Here is a 21,587-nt window from a genome sequence, read left to right as displayed (position 1 = left end):
TTGATTTTGCCATTTGCTTAAGTAATTTCCGTTTAGAATTTTCCTCGGAGTTCGTTATTTTTGTTATTTTATTTTGTTTAATCAAGCATTTGTTGGTGTTGTTCGCAACTGAATGTGTTAATATTGGCAATAAAGTTCTCATAGTCACTTTCCCTGCTTTTAAATTAGCTTTCGTTGTCATTACATGCTAGTATTTGTTGTTAGTCTTAATTTTTGAACGAAACATTTTTATCGGTTATGTCCTTTAAATATGGTTTCATATTTATTTTTACATCTGAATTCATTTTTGCAAAACGAATAGATGCGAATGAGATGATACCAAGGGGACATTAAAACTCATAAGTCGAAGAAAATCAGACAATAGAATGGCAAAAGAGACGAACAAATCTACAATGCATTATATTACAGAGTGAGGTACAAGAAACCTACAAAAAAAAACGCCAATAAACTCTATGTGCTCTGAATGGATAATAAAAACGTTGCAATAATTGTCTGCCTTTACGTTTATAGTTTTACATTCCTGGTTTTGTAGCCCATGTTTCTTGCCCAGCTGGTCCTGTTTGGGACGATTCTTTATGAATTGTATACAGATACCATGTCAGTCCAGTTATAATAAGTAGTAAAAGAATAATGATGCCAACTGTTATCCCAGCTACTATAGTTATAGTGGTTTTAGGTTCCTAAAACATATCAATTTTTGAATTTAATTCTGGTGCCTTTAAGAAGCTGTATGGCCTATTCCTCTTTAAAAATGTGCCTTTTTTATGCTGCATTTGTCCCAGGAATAGATTACCTTAGCCGTATTTGGCACAATTTTTTGGAATTTTGGATCCTCTATGCTCTTCAACTTTGTATTGTTTTGGCTTTATAACTATTTTGATATGAGCGTCACTGATGCGTCTTATGTAGACGAAACGCGCGTCTGGCGTCCTAAATTATAATCCTGGTACTTTTGATAACTAATTAGATCTGCTTGAAATGCAATTTTACAATAAAAAAGACCGTTGTTTTAAATAGAGCATTCATATGAATAATTAAAGCTACGTTGTAGTTCTAAAGAAATGTGTAGATAAAAAAAAAATGCTTAATTTTACTATTAAAAAATGAACCGTTATTTTTTTCATAGCTTCATTTGATACTAATGAATATATAATGTGTACTACTTACTGTTATATATAGTGGTTCTGAAAAATATATTTACAAAATAATATAAAACTCCGTTATACTATGTACACTCAATTCAATACAATTCATTTGAGATTTTATCTTAATAATTTTACGACTCATTTAGCTAAAAAAAACTTGAATAAGATCTGAAATATTGTAAATTATATTTGCAAGAAATTACACATCAACTGTAATCAAAATGAGACCTAAATAATGAGGGGGAAAAACCAAATGATTTCTTAGATCGAATAAAGTATTTCAAAAAACATACTGAAAAGCAAAATCCGAGGAAAAAACGGAAAGTTCCTAAATAAATAGCAAAATCAAAAGCTCAAACACATCAAACGAATGGATAGCAACTTTCACATTCCTGATTTGGTACATGCATTTTCTTATGTAGAAAATGGTTGATTACACATGGCTTTATAGTCGGCTCGATCTCTCGCTTGTATGACCGTCGCATTAATTCCTTTATATTGACATATATGTGTGAACAAAACAAACGGACTTGTCGGTAAAAATGTCGAAAATAGTGATATAACAGTCAACATAGTGTTTTAATTTTAAATACTATAAAAACAAACAAAAATGTCAACAAAGAAACAAAAAAAAAAGAAAAATAGACAAATAACCTTAGGAAAAAAGATAAACAAGAATACAAAAATCACCATAGTACCATAACACAAAGAAGGGATTTTTACACAGACACCTGATTTGCGTGTCAACCCGACAGCAATTGAATTTAAGAACGAATTGCCACGAATTGCCATTAAATACAGTTTACAGCCACTATCACGAATTGGTTGAATGATATGATGTGTCGGTGTCTCAACTCACTAGCAACATGTTTTGCAGTCTTAGATCTTCGGATACCAGTTATGTTGTTTGATTTTAAACTCTACAGATTATGTTTCGTTCCGGATTGTGACATTGTTGGACGATGCATGCGTAGCGCGAGGAATATGTGATATCGACGCACCCTATTTTTGTTTGTTACATTGATATGTTTCTTTCTGGTCTAAAAACGATATTTGAACATCGTTAACCTACTGTCGTCTTAATTATGTAGGTGAATTCTACCTTACTATGTGACTGAATTTGATTTTCTATTACTTAAAAACTAGTTTACTCTATCATTCTATACTGTATTTTATATATCCAACTAGAAAACATACCAGAAAAGTTAGATAGGAATAATTTCCCATACTTTTCTTCGAAGGTTGCATGCATCATTTTAAACGAAATTTTTAAAAACCAATTCAACAATGTTTATGTTATATCGCAATTAAATCATAATTATTACTATTTTGAAACAAATTATCACTGACGAGGGACAAAATTCAATCATATTTTGCTATAGATTTGTTTGACAAATAAACCAAATAAATTAACATATATTAATCTGAAATTCAACTCTTGAAGCAGAGAAGCGAAAGATACCAGAGGGACATTCAAAGCTTTTATGATTGGAAAATATTACACGAACAACCATTACACGAACAATTATTACCAACCTTGTATACAGAATGGACGTTTGTATCCGTTTTCACACCGACATGAATGACTCATAAACAGATTGTAGCATGTTTCGTTTCCCATGCATGGTGCTGCAGAACATTCATTTCGACCTAAAAGCAACGTGTTTTTTTTTATAATGCATTGAAATTCTGAGATTAGATACTCATCATTTTACATATAAGATTGTAATTTTCCTTTGAAAATTCAAATGTCAAATTAGGTTGGATGTTGATATGAATGTCATATATTGGCAAAAATATGACAAAAGTTTAAAAAAAAAAAAGAGTATTTAACTGTATGTTAACATAATAACACATTTTTTTCTTTCTATGTGACTCATACATAGTTGTCGACGACTGCCCTGTCAATGCCCTAGTCTCGTTTCTATTAGGGTCCATGCGAATCTATGTGAATGTTAATTTTGTGGTTTTGACTTAGGTAGAAAACTCAAACATCTGTGTATAGCTGTAGAAGTACACGTTTTGCAATTGGAATTAACGTAGTTAATGTTTTGATTTTGGTACGCTCGAATATTTTTCAAGTCCTGTCTTGCAAATAAATAAACTCAATCTATAAGTACTTTTGAAAAATAATAATTGAAAATTTGGCAGAGAACTGTAACAGTTGGTGTCTAAATGATATTGGTGTTTGATAATACACTAACATTGTACTAGTATTGACCAGTTATTCATCACAGTACATTGTAAATTTCTGTCAACCTTATTTTGCTGTATTTTTGCTTCGCTTAAGGGCATACGATACAGTTACAGGGGAGGTAATGACGTTGCTAACGCAAATTGTTATTTTCGCGACGTCAAACTATGACTTATCGGGAAAAGATGCAGTTTTCGACTGATTTTTATCATTCAAACTGATTTAACTTGAAAACGAGTTCATGTACCCCTCTTATTTTAATGCCATTTGATTTGATTACGTAAGAGGATAATGTGTGCCAATTTTCACGAAAACGTAAATAAAGCAATTTTTTTAATTTGATAAATATACACGCAAACTTTGATGTTTTTTCTACATTCATGAACATTTAATAAATATGACTGATTTGAAAAAACAAAATGCACAAATGTAAAGGACATTTATGTGAAACAAAATTTACAAATAATTAAACAAAAAACCAGATTGTGTTTAGGGAACTACCATTTGATTTTTATGGGGGGGCTAGGATGAAATTTGAAAAAAATAGGCAGGACAGGAGTTTTGAGTAAAAAAAAAAGGCAGGATGAGATACTTTGCAAAAAAAAAAGGCAGGATGACAATTTTGGTAAAAAAAAGTCAGGATAAACTAATAAAAAAAAAGGCAGGACCGAATAGAGTGAAAAATAAAAAGGCAGGACAGAGATTACGACTAAAAAAAAATGCAGGACAAAATTTTTCATCCTAGCCCCCCCATAAATATCAAATGGTAGCTCCCTTATCTTTTAAAACAAAAAAAGTTATGTATTTCTGTCGAAAGGAAAATTACGTCCTAAAATCCGAATTTTGAGCAAAAACATAAAATTTCGACCTCATCATACTCAAAAAGTAGCACATGCAGGTATATTTTTTTTATTATATATTTGATTAAATAAGGAAAAAAATAGCCTTTATGCAAATTGTTAGCAAAATTTTAATATGGAATCAAAACTGTATCGTATGCCCTTAAATGGATGATATTCATTTTAACAGTAATCAAAGTGTTAAAAAAGATCATATTTTTTTTTCACCGGCGTTTTAATATAACTTCGCACCCTATGACATTATAGGGAACGAACACTCCGAGGTTAAAATTAAGACATTTGTGGTATACATCCATCTATCTATTCATCAATTCCATCAATACATTCTTATCCAAAAATAACCCCATATGTATGAAACAAAAAGGTGAAAAACTCTTTATATACCTCATCCACTTGTATATCAGTATAATGGGGGGGGGGGGGGGGGGGGCATAAAACCTTACCAGCAACAATAACATCGACGCATCTTGGTTGACTTGTTACACTGTAAACAAATAATATAAAAAAAAAATCTTAAAAAAAAGGAAACCTTATAATAATGATTGCATAAAACTTCATTATTATATTGTATTTCAAATAAGATATCATTTAAGATATACATGTTTAAATCTATAATGCATTTGACTCCTGATATTCAAGTAAGTTTTCAACTCCCACAGTCAAATTTTACCTTAGATGGATTTGGCTTTTTTTTTTTATATAACTCTTCAACTGTTTCGGTACTTTTAAATTCTTGGCTATCAAATATTCTGCTTTGAGTGGTCCTGTTAAAGTTAAATCATAGAAAAGCGCTTCGGGCGCATGTAATTTATAGCGTGTGGTTTTCCTGTTTCCATAATTGTGAAAACATATCGGGTGCCACCGATATTGAAAGAATAGACACGTGTGTGCTAAAAAAAAAGTATGTGAATGAGTGTGTTTATACATAATAATGAATGTTTTTTAAAAACTTACCCGTAACCATTCATAGCCCAGACACAAAATAAAGCATCACCGATCATGTCTCTAGGGGTAACTTTACAAATCTCGTAAAGTCGGGTTACGTTTGTTCTTCTAGTGTCATCTGGTAGCTGCTGGTATGTACATCCCTTAGATAAACTAACCACAAAAGATGTTTTGCTAAAAAGCAAACAATTGAAAAAATATTTATAAACTTATACTGTTAAGAGATCAAATATTTGTTTTCTTCCTTTGTTTAACTAGATTATAAATACATAAATGGGAATTTCCTCCACTAGGGTAGATGTATTCTAAGGAACAAGATTTTCACATTTTATGACTTCATATCGGATTTTACAAGTTAAATTGCAAATTGATTTAACTAATTTGACAGTAATTTTGAACTGGTTAACCACCATACTTTACTCACTGCTTTTTTTGTTTGAATAATTCGTTATTAAAATCAACACTTAATGAATGTCGAAATGCTTTTCTTGATTTACCTTTATTAGGAACATTATTCTTAAACATATTAAGGATGTTCTACCCAAGGAAAAGATAACCTTAGTTGTGTTTGCATAAAGCTTTCGCAGTAAGGTCCCAAATGCTCTTCAAATTCGTTCTTTATTTAATCCTTTAACCTTTTTCATTTGAGCGCCACTGATGCGGTTTGTTTAGACAAATCGCACGTCTGGTGTACAAAACTTAAAGCCCTGTAGTCTTTGAAAGTTTTATTAAGGACCGGGATACATAAATACGCTGCAACGTTAATAACTGAATGAGTTGTGCTCATAATTCAATAAGTGTACACATACTTTACATCTTGAGTTTCCAGATAAACACCATTAATAAGATTTGGCCTATTTGGAGGGTATGGTACTCGGATGTTTTCAGGTAATGTCAATGCCACGAATTTCATACCAGTACTGCAACTGGTTGGTCCATTTACAATGTGTATAGTAAACTGTAAGAAATAAAGATTAGAATATATCATCTAAATATAACAATGTAAAAAGTGTGTTTGTCATTTTTAATCCTTACCTTCATTAAGACATACATTTATGAGACAGCATTCAAACGAGTGTTTCTATGCCATACGTCAAGCTCTAAATAGAGTTTCACAATTTTTAATCAGTAAAGCAGTTACATCATGTCTCAATCAGTTCAATTCACAAATGTGCCTACATCACAATAGTCACAGGAAAAGGCAACTTATGAAATAAAACCTATGTTACAGGCGACAAAAACAAAAACGCTAAAACATAATATACACGATACTGAAACCCAGGTTCATTTGATATTTCACTTATAATGAACATATGTATATCGGCTATTACAAAATTTCATTTAAACAATAATCTTATACTCTTGCCTGCAAGTGAATATCTAACATTATCCATATTATATTTTGGCATTAGTTCTGTAACTGTTATATTTACCTGTACAGGTGTGCTACTCATTTTTTGTTGAGGTGTTACAATTTTATTATTCATGAAAACATCATATCTTGGGTAATCGTCAACCATTAATGTCACACGGTACTTTTGACCAGGCCGGTAACCATTTCGAGTATTAGCGTCAAGCTCTATCGTACAATCTTTCTGAAGGATAAGGATTTAACAAACAAAAATAATCATGTCATTTAATGTAAAGTCTATATCAAAAATAAAACGTCATTTATTCTATACTTCAAAGAACTTGCTAGAGAATTTTTGTTTTATTATTCCTCTTTATATATACTGTTGATTCATGATAATTTGTGCACTATCAATCATCATGGATTTTGTGGGTTAAGTACTTTATACAATTTCACATGCGAATTGCTTACAAAAGTTTAAAACATTGAAATGGTTCCTATCAATTAACTGTTTCATTTCAAAGTTCAAAGGAACATTTGACTAATTTTGATGAAGTTGATTGGAAATTTTTTGTCCACTATGAAGGAAAAACACATCAGGTACCAGTAATTATAATTTAGTGCCTCGGTCGCACAATTCGTCTATATATGACTCATCAGTAACACTTGACTCAATGATTATTGGAAGGCCAAAAGTAATATAAAGTTGAAGAATTTTACAAACCAAACATTCAAAAATGTGCCAGATAAGTCTAAGTCACTCTAGGGGATAACAAAACCCTTAGTCTTTCGAATTGTCTAACATCTCATAAAGAGAAAAATTACAGAAAGTCTTCTCATTTCATAAACTTCAACAATATATCAGTGAATTCCAAGCAAATTTGAATAAGGAAAAATTAACCAATTATCTGTGTGTACCTGATTTAATTCAGCATGTGGTAGGTCTGTACACGACTTATCACAGTCTTGGGATTCTGCCCATCTGCAACCGACCCTGTCATCATCCGGATCAATCACAGGTATTTTGATCACTGTACGGCAACTTTGCTGTATTCTGAAATTAGTTATCAAAGGTACCAGGATAATAATTTAATACGAAAGACTAGCGTTTCGTCTGCATAAGACTCATCAGTGACGCTCAGATCAAAATAGTTATAAAGCTAAAACAAGTACAAAGTTGAAGAGCATTGAGGACCCGAAATTCCAAAACGTTGTGCCAAATACGGCTAAGGTAATCAGAAAGATTGAAGTAATATGATATATGATCCATTCAAGATGCAATATATCTGGTCGTTAGGACCATTTAAAATTTACCTTATAAAGGCAGTAGTAGTATTACGCTGTTCAAAAATCGTACAGCGATAAAGAGAAGAAAACTAATCCGGTTTACAAACTAAACCCAAGGAAAACTATAAGAGGAAAACAATGGAACATCAAAAACACTGAACTGCAACAAAAATGAATTCATACAAACGGCATAAACATTATTAAATCTTTCTATCATTTCTTATTTTCATTTTTCAAAAGAAATTTCTTCTTGAACCAAATGTTTACAATGGCACTAAATTTATCGTGTCTCTTCCCAAAATCTTCAGAATATATTTAGCGTCTTATAACCATGACAAATGTGTTTTAATATCATAATTATAACGGTTTTGTATTCTTTTAACTAATTACTGTTCATTCATTAACAAGCAAAAATTAAAACATTCTTGCGGAACATTTTGTTATTTAAAAATACTATAAAAAAATGTTCTAATAATATCTCCTCCATACTCCATTAATGCTATAAATTCAAACCACATACGCATGATACGGTAAAATTTCACCTCTACTCCTAACTGTTGTAGTCCATATTTTTCAATGGAGAGGCGGAGTAACAGTTTGTTTACTATATAAAAAAAAGAGTTGATTGAACAATGGATATTATATTGCAAATAAATGTAATATTCATTGACCAATCAAACTTTCTAGTAAAGTAAACAGACTGTTATACTCGACCTAGCCATTGAATTAAGGTATCAATCTTAATTACAATGCATGAGCTAACAACCAAACAAAGTTGGCAAGCAAGGCATTTAAACTCTTGGATTGCATGCCACGGGAAAAAGCTGACAAAAAATCTTTGGACTCTTTTTTTAATTCAGTAATGAAGATAGTTGATATACGTATTCAACATTTTAAAGAACATTTTACTATTAACAATAACCACAAAAAACCTATTTCTCGTATCAAACATAAACTAAAAGAACTAGCCATGAAATTTGTTTTTTGTCCCGGCCGATAAAGCTGCTAATAACATTATTATTGTTTGACGTAAATTTTACATTGAGGTTCTGAAAAAAGAAATCACCAATTCACCAACATTCCAACTGACTCCATTTTCAGAAAACGACATCTGTAACAAACATAAACTTTTAGCTACCGCTTTACAAGCAGAGCCAAATACAATGAAAGTCCCAACTATGTACTGGCTTCCGAAGCTACACAAAACACCTTACAAATATAGATTTATTTCGTCTTCAAGCCATTGTTCCACTACTAAATTGTTTATTCTTCTTACCAGCACACTTGGTGCAATTAAAAATCTGATAATAAATTGTTCAAATAAGGCCTTCGAAAATAGTGGAATTAATTACTTTTGGAGTGTCAAGAACTTGTTTGAAGTACTTGATAAATTGCATGCTTATATTGGTGATTTTGAATCTGTTCAAAGTTTTGATTTTTCTACCCTGTATACCACATTGCCTCACGTTCTCATTAAGAAAAAATTCACACACCTAATTAAATGAGCATTTAAAAAGTCAGAATGTGAATATATATGTTCAAACTCTTTTAGGTCATTTTTTAGTAGCAATAAACAAAAAAACTATGTCAATTAGACATGCTTTGATACTATATATGCCCTTGAATTTTTACCAGATAACATTTTTGTTCGCTCTGGGAATTCCGTATATCGTCAGATTATCGGAATTCCAATGGGGACTAACTGTGCACCACTTATTGCCGACCTGTTTTTGTATTGCTATGAGTTACAATTTATGACAAAAGTAAGCAAAGACCCATCAAAACAACATCTGATAAACAAATTTAATAATACTTTTAGATATTTGGATGATATTTTGGCTCTCAAAAATGACGACTTCAGTATGTATATTAAAGAAATTTATCCTGCTGAACTTACTTTAAATAAAGCTAATACTAACAATGACCACTGTCCTTTCCTCGATCTTGATATCTATATCACTAACGGAAAGCTGAATACTAAAATTAATGATAAAAGAGATGATTTTTCATTTCCTTTCGTTAATTATCCATTTTTAGATGGTGACGTTCCCTTGTCACCATCTTACGGTGTTGATATATCTCAACTTGTACGATTCGCTCGTGTATGTAACAATGTTTTAGATTTTAACGAGAGAAATTTATGTATTACTGAAAAATTATTACACCAGGGTTTTCGATATCACAAACTAGTCAAAACATTTACTAAATTTTATCATCGGTATAAGGACATCATTCGTAAATATAGCTCAACATGCAGACTTCTTATACGTTCAGGTATTTCACATCCAATTTTTTATCGAAATATTCTTTATAAATCACAAAGGTGTCAGTATTTACCTCAAAAACTAACAAAACCTTTGAATAGACTTATTAAGAAGGGATATAGTTACGATACTGTTGTCAGGTCATTAAAGATTGCATATTTTGGCGTTAATATTGATTCACTTATAGGGTCTTTGCATCGGAACTAAACACATTTATTCAAAAACCAGTTGTTGGCATGACACGGGTTATGTTCTTCTCATATATGTTATGATGGTATGATACTAAACCCCTAACGGGAAGGATTGTGCCTGATGTTCATATGATGAAATCATAATCTTTCAGTCATTTTATTTGAAGTCTGGAGCTGGCATGTCAGTTAACTGCTAGTAGTCTATTGTTATTTATGTATTATTGTCATTTTGTTTATTTTCTTTGGTTACATCTTCTGACATCAGACTCGGACTTCTCTTGGACTGAATTTTAATGTGCGTATTGTTATGCGTTTATTTTTCTACATTGACTAGAGGTATAGGGGGAGGGTTGAGATCTCACAAACATGTTTAACCCCGCCGCAATTTTGCGCCTGTCCCAAGTCAGGAGCCTCTGGCCTTTGTTAGTCTTGTATTATTTTAATTTTAGTTTCTTGTGTACAATTTGTGAAATTAGTATGGCGTTCATTATCACTGAACTAGTATATATTTGTTTAGGGGCCAGCTGAAGGACGCCTCCGGGTGCGGGAATTTCTCGCTACATTGAAGACCTGTTGATGACCTTCTGCTGTTGTTTTTTTCTATGGTCGGGTTGTTGTCTCTTTGGCACATTTCCCATTTCCATTCTCAGTTTTATTCAATAATTTAACTGTAATAATTTGATCTAACTATTTTAAACGAACTGGAAACTTACCCTATATATGGTGCCAGTGCAGATATAGGACTAGCATTTGGCATATTGGTATCATTTCTAATATATGTGTTAACTGTAATCTTCAGCGCAACACTAGCCGGAGCTTTGGCAGTACCCGTTAATATCCATGGAATATTATTCAGCCTAAAAACATACGAGTATAAGAAATAAAATAATAAAAATACAGAACTCCGAAGAAAAATTCAAAACGAAACGTACCGAATAAATGGCAAAATCAAAAACTCAAACACATTAAACGAATGGACAAGAACTGTTACATGACTTACATTCTTTGAATTAGAATAGGCATTTTCTTATGTCAAAATGGTGAATTTAACCTGTTTTATAGCTTGTTAAACCTCTCACTTTGGCAGTCGCATAAAATTCCATCATATTGACAATAATGTGTATTTCAAGGCCTACGTGTATCATTTGTAAAGTTGATGTGAAAATGATTAAATATCAAGGTCTTGGTATCTATTAAAGCATTGTTAGAAGCGTAGCAGTTGAAAAAAAGTGCTGAAAATATTAACAATTTTTATTTGTTTCACAAAGATATCAAAATTTCAGTTATTGTCGTAGTAAAGTTGAATAATTTGAATAAATTGTCATTTTTAGTAAACTTGTCTTGTTTTGGTGCTTTCTAAATGACATATATCAAATTGCATTTTAATTTTTTTGTTGTTGTTAGATTGACGTTTCAACAATAAGCAGTGCATGTCAATATCATACCTTAACGTAAATCTGGATACGTTTGACAAGGGAATCAAAAAACTTGTTTTCTCCCTGTTCGTATGATGGAGTATTGCTGACTGTGGTCAGAATATAGTTAAGATTGTACTTCGTATCTGTGATCGTTCCATTGTCATATTGCCAGAAAATATTGTCAAAGATACTGGATGGTTTAGTTTTTCCTTTATCTGACGACAAACAAGGATTCCCACAAGGACCTGTGCTTTTCTCGTATGTTGTCCTACATATAAACTGTATTGTCTGCAAAAATTCCATAACATTACATTTAAGTAATTATTTATTGAAAAATAAAATCACAAAAATACTGAACTCTGAGGAAAATTCAAACGGAAAGTCCCTTATCAAATGGCAAAATCAAAGGATGAAACACATCAAACGAATGGACAACAAAATATAAAGACAAATTAATTTTAGTTGGTATTTAGGGAACAGTCATTATTTATCAGCTGAGGGGGTCGGTGCATATTAAGGGGGGTGGGGTCATTGGCAAAAATATCATACCACTTGGGGGGTTACCATCAAAAGAAATTTTTTTATGGGTGGGGGGTGGGGTCACACAGTTAAAAGTTTTTATGTCTGACTAGTATATAGAGATATAAATTGTTAAGGATATTGAAGTGAGTGTGCATGGTGTGCATTCTGTGAAATAGTGTCTGTCATTATTAAATCTTTGATAGTGTAAAGCACCAGTAGGATGCCTAATCTCTCAAGGTAGTGAATCTGATCACTCCTTTATTTATCACAGTCATCTGATATGGTTCATTATCCATAGGATGTGTAAATTTACAATTAAAAGATTAAGAAACATTTTGACCTAGTTTTGACCACTGGAAACAATGAGTTGGAAAAGTTCTGAACATGCATATTCAACTTTCTATAGTGTTTAAATCATTTTGATGCCATTTTTTGAGATAGAAGGTGTGTATATTCTTGAATCATTTGGTTTATTCTTAAATCATTTGGTTTATTCTTAAATCATTTGGTAATTAATAATAGATATATTGTTATGCTTTTTTGTGTGTAGGGCTCTGATCTGGCTGTGGTTTAAAATTTAAGAATTGAAATAGTTAAATTCATATTTATGATTTATGTCAACATTATTGTATCAATTATAAAAATCATTGTAATAAATTACTTTGCTCTTCATGAGCCATTTAATTAGAATACAACAAATATCTTATAATTATTTTATGAACTTATTATCATTGCCTTTTTCCCTTTTCTTTATATTTTAACCCCTAATATTCTCTATTCTTTATTTTTTTTTCTATTTTTCTATTCTTTATTTTTTTCCCCTTTTCTGTTAATTTGACCCTTCTTCTTTATTCCTTACACCCCTTCAAGAATACTTAATGGGCACCATTGCATTCACACAAACAAAACAATACACTTTATGATTTTGAAAAACAATTCCACCTGAAATAAAAATTAGTGATATTTGCAATGTGTTATTCCAGTTGCTTTTTCTATATTGGGATCCTGATTTGTTTTCCTTAATACCTTAATAATAAGTAAAAGGTATAAAGGTAAAAAATAATTCAGAGACAAATGCCTGTGATTAGGATTGCAATACAAATAACTATATAATGAAAAAAAATTAAAATCCAAGAAATGTTTCCTCTTTTTTTCAAAAATATTTTATCTTGTTCATTTACAAATAATTCTGTGACAGCAAATGTACATTTATTTACTATAGAAAATGAAATCATTATTGAAAGTGTATCTATATGAAATTTGTAGAATTATTAGTTGTAGGAAAATAAATTGGATTAATGAATTTTCTGTGTTTTTTTTCTTCTTTTTTCGTCATTCCATTAATTTTAATTAACACATGCTCATGTATATAAACGTATTTGGCATATAGTGCCTTTGATAGCTTTACTATTTAAGGATAAGCATTTTCAAAGTTAGGATAACAATATGTATAAACTATGACTTCATTTTGTACATGGATGTTTAAGTTAAATAGCAATACGTTTTTTCTCATTTAAATGCTTATTTTGTCAATTTTCAAGTCCTACATACACATTTCAGATATTCTTATTTTAGAAAAAAAAAAATCAAGAAGAAAAACTCTTTGTTATACTCTGGATTTCTCAAAGCCTGTTACAATGAACCTCCCGTTCGAGGGGTTTGCTACCTTAATTTGGTACAATCACATAATTGATAGGAATTTTTTTTCGAGGGGGTCAAACTTTTCAAACTCTGTTCTTAGGGGGGTCATTATTTGGTTTTTAAGAATGATGGGGGGTGCCAACACAAAAATTTATGTCAAAAATTTGAACCGACACCCTCAGCTGATAATTAATGACCATTCCCTTACAAAAGTATCATTCAGATTTCCTTTCACGCAAAAGAGCCTATAAATGGAAGAACATACACAGAACAGTCGAATCTAAGGTAAAAAAAGGATTGAATGAGCTGCAACATTTGTTTTACATACCTTTCATATTTAATGGGTGTATCTGACAGACGGAGTATTTATTTTGATAAAATAAGTAAAGCAGCAATTGTTTTATTAGATTAATTTGTACCTTCGGGTATTTAAAGGACACTGGTCGCGGAACCGACCCTAGTGGAAAGTAAAAAAAATAAATACCGAACTCTAAGGAAAATTCAAAACGGAAATTTCTTTACAAAATGGCAAATCAAAAGCTCAAAAACATCTAACGAATTGAAACAACTGTCACATTGCTGACTTGGTACAGGTATTTCCATATGTAGAAAAGAAAACAGCTTTTGGAAATTTCGTTTTGTAATGCTTGGCAACTCGATTTTAGCCTTCGAGCATTGACTAGTCTTATATCAAGAAACCTTTTTATTCTCCTATTTCTGATTAGTCGTTTAAATTATATTCATCAGTTTCGCTCGATACAAAATGTAAAGAAGGAAAAAAAATATGCTTTATATATCTTATAAGCTTACTCGAAATACGCATTTTACTCACGGAAACCATATCATACATTTCCCGTTCGAGGGGTTTGCTACCTTAATTTGGTACAATCACATAATTCATGAACTTGAAATTTACAGAAAATATGCACTTCATAAAATTAATTTATGCATGCCGGTACTGAAGTAATGAATACTGGCGACATCCTCCGTCGGGAACGCCTAAGTGATAGCAATAAAGCGTACTTATATGCAACGGTTTTTTGGTGCAAACGCCACATGATTTCACAAAAACGATTTACCAAAAACAAAGGAGAGAAGCAACAGTCTAAAAAATATGAAATGAAAGTTTTAGCAACACAAACTGAATCAAAAACAGGGATGATACCAGATACTCCTGTTTTGGTGATAATGCTGGTCTATTTAAGTCTATTTTAGAAAACCCTTTCTGAACGGAAAACGAAATTATGTACAAACACGCTGATTTGCTTTGATCAATTCTACGGTATTAATGCCATCATCGTAAAATTTTAAAGAAGTGCTATCGTTTACTGTTTATAAGATCACTTCGAACTCACTATTCGTTTTCCCCTTATTATTGCTCTTTTCAACTTTTATCCGGATTGTATTGTATTCATGAAAGAAAAGTATAGACTGAGATCATTTATGTCCCAGCGCCATATATCAACTTGTCTTAACTTCAAGACAGTTCAATAGTTTCCAAAGGTACCATGATTATAATTCAGTACGCCAGACGCGCGTTTCGTCTATATAAGACTCATCAGTGACGCTCATATCAAAATATTTACAAAGTTGAAGAGCATTGAGGATCCAAAATTGCAAAAAGTTGTGCCAAATACGGCTCAATTTCGGAATTGTCATCATTATTACTTCAGGTATTATACCACAAAAATACCCGTTAGAAATGCATGTTTATACTAGGATGCATTAAGTGTCTGACCACAACAAAAAAAGGAAGAAGTATTCGCCCTGATTTGTCATTTCTTGATAATTTTGATACATAATATGACGAATTTAGAAATGAAAATTTTACATTTGATAGATTGGTGTGATTGATATTATCTTTAAGCCCAATTCGTGTTTGTAAATAAAGAGATTATTTGTCATTTTTGTTGATAAACAGATTTATTAAATATATGTAATTTTGTTTGACATCACTTGAATAAAGAAATAATCATTAACCCCTGCAATATTCGTGGATAAGACTCCAGACACGAACAATGTAAACACGGGTTATGTTTTATTTAGATGTTATGGAAGACAATATAAAGGTGTGTTGAATATAGTTTGATATAAAGAATGTAAAGTTTTTAATATATTTTGAAGACTTTACATATATCATGAGTAATGCAGACATTTTCCAAAAAATACTACATAAAAAATTAATTTGAAATCTGACAAAGAAAACCCTGTTCAATAGCAAATATTTTTTCCATCTGATGAATTAAGCCTTTTCAACTGATTTTTATAGTTCGTTCTTATGTTGTACTGTTATACCACTGTCCCAGGTTAAGAGGAGGGTTGGGATCCCGCTAACATGTTTAACCCCGCCACATTATTTATGTATGTGCCTGTCCTTAGTCAGGAGCCTGTAATTCAGTGGTTGTCGTTTGTTTATGTGTTACATATTTGTTTTTCGTTCATTTTTTTTTTACATTAATAAGGCCGTTAGTTTTCTCGTTTGAATTGTTTTACATTGTCTTATCGGGGCCTTTTATAGCTGACTATGCGGTATGGGCTTTGCTCATTGTTGAAGGCCGTACGGTGACCTATAGTTGTTAATGTCTGTGTCATTTTGGTCTTTTGTGGATAGTTGTCTCATTGGCAATCATACCACATGTATATATTGAATAACTATTGGTCAATTTTTTTTCGATCAGTCGCATAACTTGTTGATTGTAGCAAATATGTTTAAGCAGACGGCAAATAGACGTAACAATCATGACCAAAAAGGTAATTAACAAAAACTGAGGGCATCACATGAACTCTAAAGTGACTGAAACCGAGAGCGTCGGCAGTGTTAGCGTCTAAGTCAATGCATACATCACCAGTCATGCATATAACACTCAGTCAAGATGTCACAATCGGTTTGTCAGTTAACACTTATCAGATGACTTTACTGTTATATAAAGATTTAAAACCAGGAAAACATGTCGATATTGAGCTGAGATACCGACATATTGTATATGTTAACTATTCGGGGTTTCAGTCCTTTTTCCTTATTAAACTGTTGGAGCAGTCATTAATAAATATAAAGAAAAATCCTAACCTACATAAAATTGCCATAAGAATCTTGGTTAACCATGCTTAATATATCCAATCTTCGAAATTATAAAAACTTTCTGGAAATTGTTATATTAGGAAATCCAGTGTTTAAAAGTTGTTTTTAAGATCTTTAAGTCAGTAGATTTAGCTCGGTATGAAATATCAAGACATCTGTGATTAAAAATACACAATATAAATTATATCAAAGCTACATTCATTTTGTCAAAATTAATATAAATTATGACAATGAATTATAAGATAAACACAAAAAAGATCAACCTTTTTACTTGGTGTAAAAACAATTTGACAAACACCAAGTGAATGACAAGAGTAACCCTGAGGGCTTCATTTTAAAGTGTGCATGACACTATTGTGAATATTATATTTTCAAAAACACAATATAATATTTCAATATTGGTATTGTTTTTTATATTTTATAGACAAAAGTAAGACTGAAAATGCGCTAAATATTCATATTGAATATACACCGTTTTTGTCCTATTTTTTTACTATTTTGTGCACAGCGTAGACAAAATTTGTATTTTTTTTTTATATTATATAAAAATCAACAGTAAGAAAAAAACGAAATCAAATAAAGGTACATGGGATATATACTAGATCAATCACTACACATAAAACTAATATCAGCAACAGGAGCCCCTTTAAACTGAATGTGAACTCTAGTTGATGGGAAACATATGCAGCTCGTGTTGCGGCATTTGCCGGCTCTTAAAGGGTGTCTTTTACGTGCAAGAAATATGGCCCTCTTTTAACACGGGTCAGACATTTATCGTCCCTTCTGACGGACTATCATCGTTTCTAAAGACCATACTCACAAAAGGTGTCAAATAAAGGCAACAGTAGTATACCGATGTTCAAACTCATAAATCCATGGACAAAAAACAAAATCGGGGTAACAAACTAAAACTGAAGGAAACGCATTAAATATAAGAGGAGAACAACGACACAACACTACAATGTAACACACACAGAAACGGACCAAGCAACAGACAAAATCCCACGAGAATAAAAAATATAACATCAAAACCAAATACATGAATTTGGGATAGACAAGTACCGTGACACGTCTTATCGCAATGTGAATTTACACTAAAAAAAATAGAAAACAAACGACGCAACGTTAAAATGCAACACATACAGAAACGAACTACAATATAACAATGGCCATATTCCTGACTTGGTACAGGACATTTGTAAAGAAAAAAATGGCGGGTTGAACCTGGTTTTGTGGCATGCCAAACATCCCCTTTTATAGCCATGTGAAATATAACATTAAGATGACAACTCAACACCACAGGACTACAATATAAATAAATTGGAGAATACAATTGACAAAGAAACACGTACACGAACAACAGCCAAAAAAAGGCAACAAGTTGAAAATTTTAATACGCCAGAAGTGCATTTTATCCACACAAGATCTACTAGTGATGCCTAGATACAAAAGTTTGAAAGCCGAAACAAGCACAAAGTCGAACAGCATCGAGGACCAAAAGATCAAAAAAGTTGTGCCAAAAACGGCCAGGTTTTTTTGTTAGTTACCAGAACATCCTTATCATTTAGAATAATTTATACTTCTGCAAACAGTAAATTTATAAAATAAATAAACAAAAGCTGTACATGATAGAACTGACATATTAACTTATTACAGGAAACAACTGAAATACAATACATAGCCAGACATTTGCAACACAATATGTAGACACATCCGAATATGTTTAAACCTCAACGCCAAGTGACGTCATATTTGAAATTGTAAAAAATGACAAAAAAATGATGACGTCATTTGAATTTGTAAAATAGATCATCAAAAAAGGAAAAATGACGTCATTTGAATGAATAAGATAGAACTAGGACTGACCCAAGATTACATTTGAACTAAATACTGAAATTGCACTTAATAATAATGCACATTTCAATATTTATTAATAGTAAACTAAGGCAGCAATTAACTATATTATAAAGCTTTGTCCGGTTTGTTTTGAATCTCACTTCAAACGTCAAGGCAGAGACAAACATTCAGTCCCTGAAATTTTTCCTCGATGCGGGGATCGAACCAGGAACATTTGTGTTAGTAGTCCTATGCGCTAGCCACTACACCAAAGCACTCTTATGATGTTTGCTCATGATGACGTTTACCACCGATAAAGTCATGGTGGTTTACATATTTTATTTGAACCGTAGTTTTTATTAATGTTTCTGTAAAACAATTAACGAATAAAAATGGCTCATCAATTGTTTTTACAAAAGTACAGATCTTAGCACAGAATTTTAATAAATCATTGATATATTATGTTTGTTTTTTTTTGGTTTGTTCATGCAAGGTGGGATTATAAAAAAAAAATTAAATTTCAACTTAATTTCAAATAAAAAAAAAGAACACAACTTCTTTATATTTAGAACTGCATGACTTGGGATATTAAGTACTGCTCAAAATATTCCCTTCTGGACTGTATTAAGTTGCACCAATATCATTAAATTTAAGTTTAAGTAGTAATAAGTTTATGCTTGTGAAATATCACCACTTTGAATTTTTGTCCCTCCATGTCGTCATCCTTTCTTAAGATAGTTCTTAAATAAAATTTAATAACAGGCATAAAAGCGAAAAAAAATGTTACATACAACTTCATAATTTATCAATTTGTCCCATCTATACTTACATTATGATGAGGAATAACTCTCCAGCTTATCGTACCACCGAGAAAAGATGCTTTTACAAAGAGTAAGTTTGGAATTATTCCAAGAAACAGGACAACCTTTGGCTCCATTGGTTATAGTTGTTTTTAAACATATGATCATGATATACGTTATAAATATCCTCCTGTTGTTGTACATGGAGATTTCAATGTGCAATTGGAATTTTACACTACATCCGACTAAGTGTAAAGCACCCAGAAACTATAAACTTAAGTATAAATACTGAGATAATATTACCCTCTGAAATATTAATAATGGATTAAAATGGACACAATATTAGGATTTTACTTGTCAAAAATTTACTCATTAATTAAATGTTGCAACAACATTTATTGTAAATTTTGACCTTTCTTTTTTCAATCAGAATATTTTAAATTGTTTCATTTATAACTTTCTTTATTGAAGTTTATTTTACAAAGCTTAAAATTGTCACAACCAGGCTAATCGTATGTATATATAAAACTATGTTTTTAAAACAATACGACATACCCTTTACGTAGTAAAACATTATAAAAACAGCGAATGCATATATTTTTTTAGTAATATTCTGCGATTTTTTATGATTATATCATAAATATCTTATTTATATTTTATATTGCCTTAACAAGTTCCTGTCATCTTTCTCTATATACATACTTTACGAATGATAGCTTGGTGAACTGTATAGCAATTACTTTGACAAAAAATCATTTAGTTTTGGGAAAGATCAGTCGGTAAAATGAAAATGCAATTGAATAAATTAATAAAATTATACTATTACTTGTTCACTGAAATATTTACAGCTGTTCAAAAGTCATTAATCGATTGAGAGAAAACAAATCTGGGTTCCAAGCTAAAAACGAAGGAAACAACGGAACAACAGAAACACTGAAGTGCAAAAAAAACCCAAATAAACGCCAAAAACACAGAAACGAACTATTTGTTAACAACTGTATATTTTCTTAATAAAAGAAACAATATTGTGTAGAGGTACTCTACATATTGTATTGTTTATGTATCTTTAACACAAAAATATCTGATTGCAAAGTTGTCAATTTTCGTTCCAGTCATCATTAATTGTTGTCTCCTTGTTCATGATCTTGATTGTTATTTAGAGATGTCAAATAATAATTAATTTAAAACTTGTTTTTAATGTGGTGTTTACATCTACTTTTTTCAAATATTTACTTTGAAATTTTATTTGAGTTGTTAGTGAGTCGATATTTGAAGTTGAACAAGATATTCCACATGGACCTGTGTTTTTCCCCCACGTTGTTCAAGGTGACAATTATTTTCTGCAAAAATAAATGACTTAGTACTATTATTTATTGTTTTAATTGATCTCACATTGAAGTAAGAGATATTCATACCAGAGCTAAAATAATAAAGGATAACAAGTATATGTTATCAATGAAATAGTATTAATATGTTCAAAGTATTAGCATTTTCAGGAAACAAGAAATTGAAGTAACACGCGAAGCGAATGTGTTTTAAATTTAATAGATGCTTGTGTGCTTTTTTGTAAAATTGTTTGATTTAAGATTGTAACACAGTGATGACTGCTGTACCCATATTTTGACTATTTTATTTATTATGTCTGTTTTGTTTACACATCGTTATAAATATAACGCAATTTGATGAGACTGTCGTAATAGTGAGAGGTTTAGCGCTATAAAATCAGATTCAACATTTAAAAATGCCTGTACCAAGTCAGGAATATGACAGTTGTTGTCCATTCGTTTGATGTGTTTTGTCATTTAATTTTGCCATGTGATTAGGGAATTTCCGAATGAATTTTCCTCGGAGTTCAGTATTTTTGTGATTTTACTTTATACATGTTAATTGAATGTCATTCTTTAGTTTAGAAACTCGCAAAAATAATATAAGTAGATGTATTTTACTTTTTTCGAAACCCCGACAAAAAACGATATAATATAATATAAATCTAAAATGTCTAAATAAAAGATCAGATACATAAGAAAATGATAATAATAAAGAAAGCAAGATTT

At 31.2% G+C, this 21,587-nt stretch overlaps 1 protein-coding gene across 1 annotated transcript; it reads right to left on the bottom strand.

Moving 5' to 3' along the window:
* Positions 1–512: 512 nt before the first annotated feature.
* LOC139515370 (uncharacterized) lies at positions 513–19,692 on the bottom strand. The gene is made up of 12 exons (XM_071304937.1): positions 19,563–19,692; positions 11,683–11,943; positions 11,238–11,263; positions 10,951–11,094; positions 7,414–7,549; positions 6,578–6,739; positions 5,954–6,102; positions 5,154–5,318; positions 4,643–4,683; positions 2,682–2,795; positions 1,168–1,184; positions 513–680 (listed from the first exon to the last, which is right to left on the bottom strand). Exons 1-12 carry the CDS (start codon positions 19,668–19,670, stop codon positions 513–515), a joined length of 1,491 nt encoding a protein of 496 aa, XP_071161038.1. The 5' UTR covers positions 19,671–19,692.
* Positions 19,693–21,587: the final 1,895 nt, after the last annotated feature.

The sequence above is a fragment of the Mytilus edulis genome, chromosome 3 (assembly GCF_963676685.1).
Source record: "Mytilus edulis chromosome 3, xbMytEdul2.2, whole genome shotgun sequence".
NCBI classification, from domain to species: Eukaryota; Metazoa; Mollusca; class Bivalvia; order Mytilida; family Mytilidae; genus Mytilus; species Mytilus edulis.
Note: the sequence above shows the minus strand (reverse complement) of the source record. Positions and strands in the feature narration are given on the sequence as shown.

Bases quoted from the DNA above. Each gene is read 5' to 3' on its own strand.
- LOC139515370 (XM_071304937.1), bottom strand. From the start codon at position 19,670: ATGGAGCCAAAGGTTGTCCTGTTTCTTGGAATAATTCCAAACTTACTC. The intron at 11,264-11,682 runs GTATGATATTGA...TTTTGACATAAG, and splicing joins GTATCCAGATTTACGTTAAG to AAAATGCCTATTCTAATTCA. The intron at 5,319-5,953 runs GTATGTGTACAC...TTTGCTTTTTAG, and splicing joins CTGGAAACTCAAGATGTAAA to CAAAACATCTTTTGTGGTTA.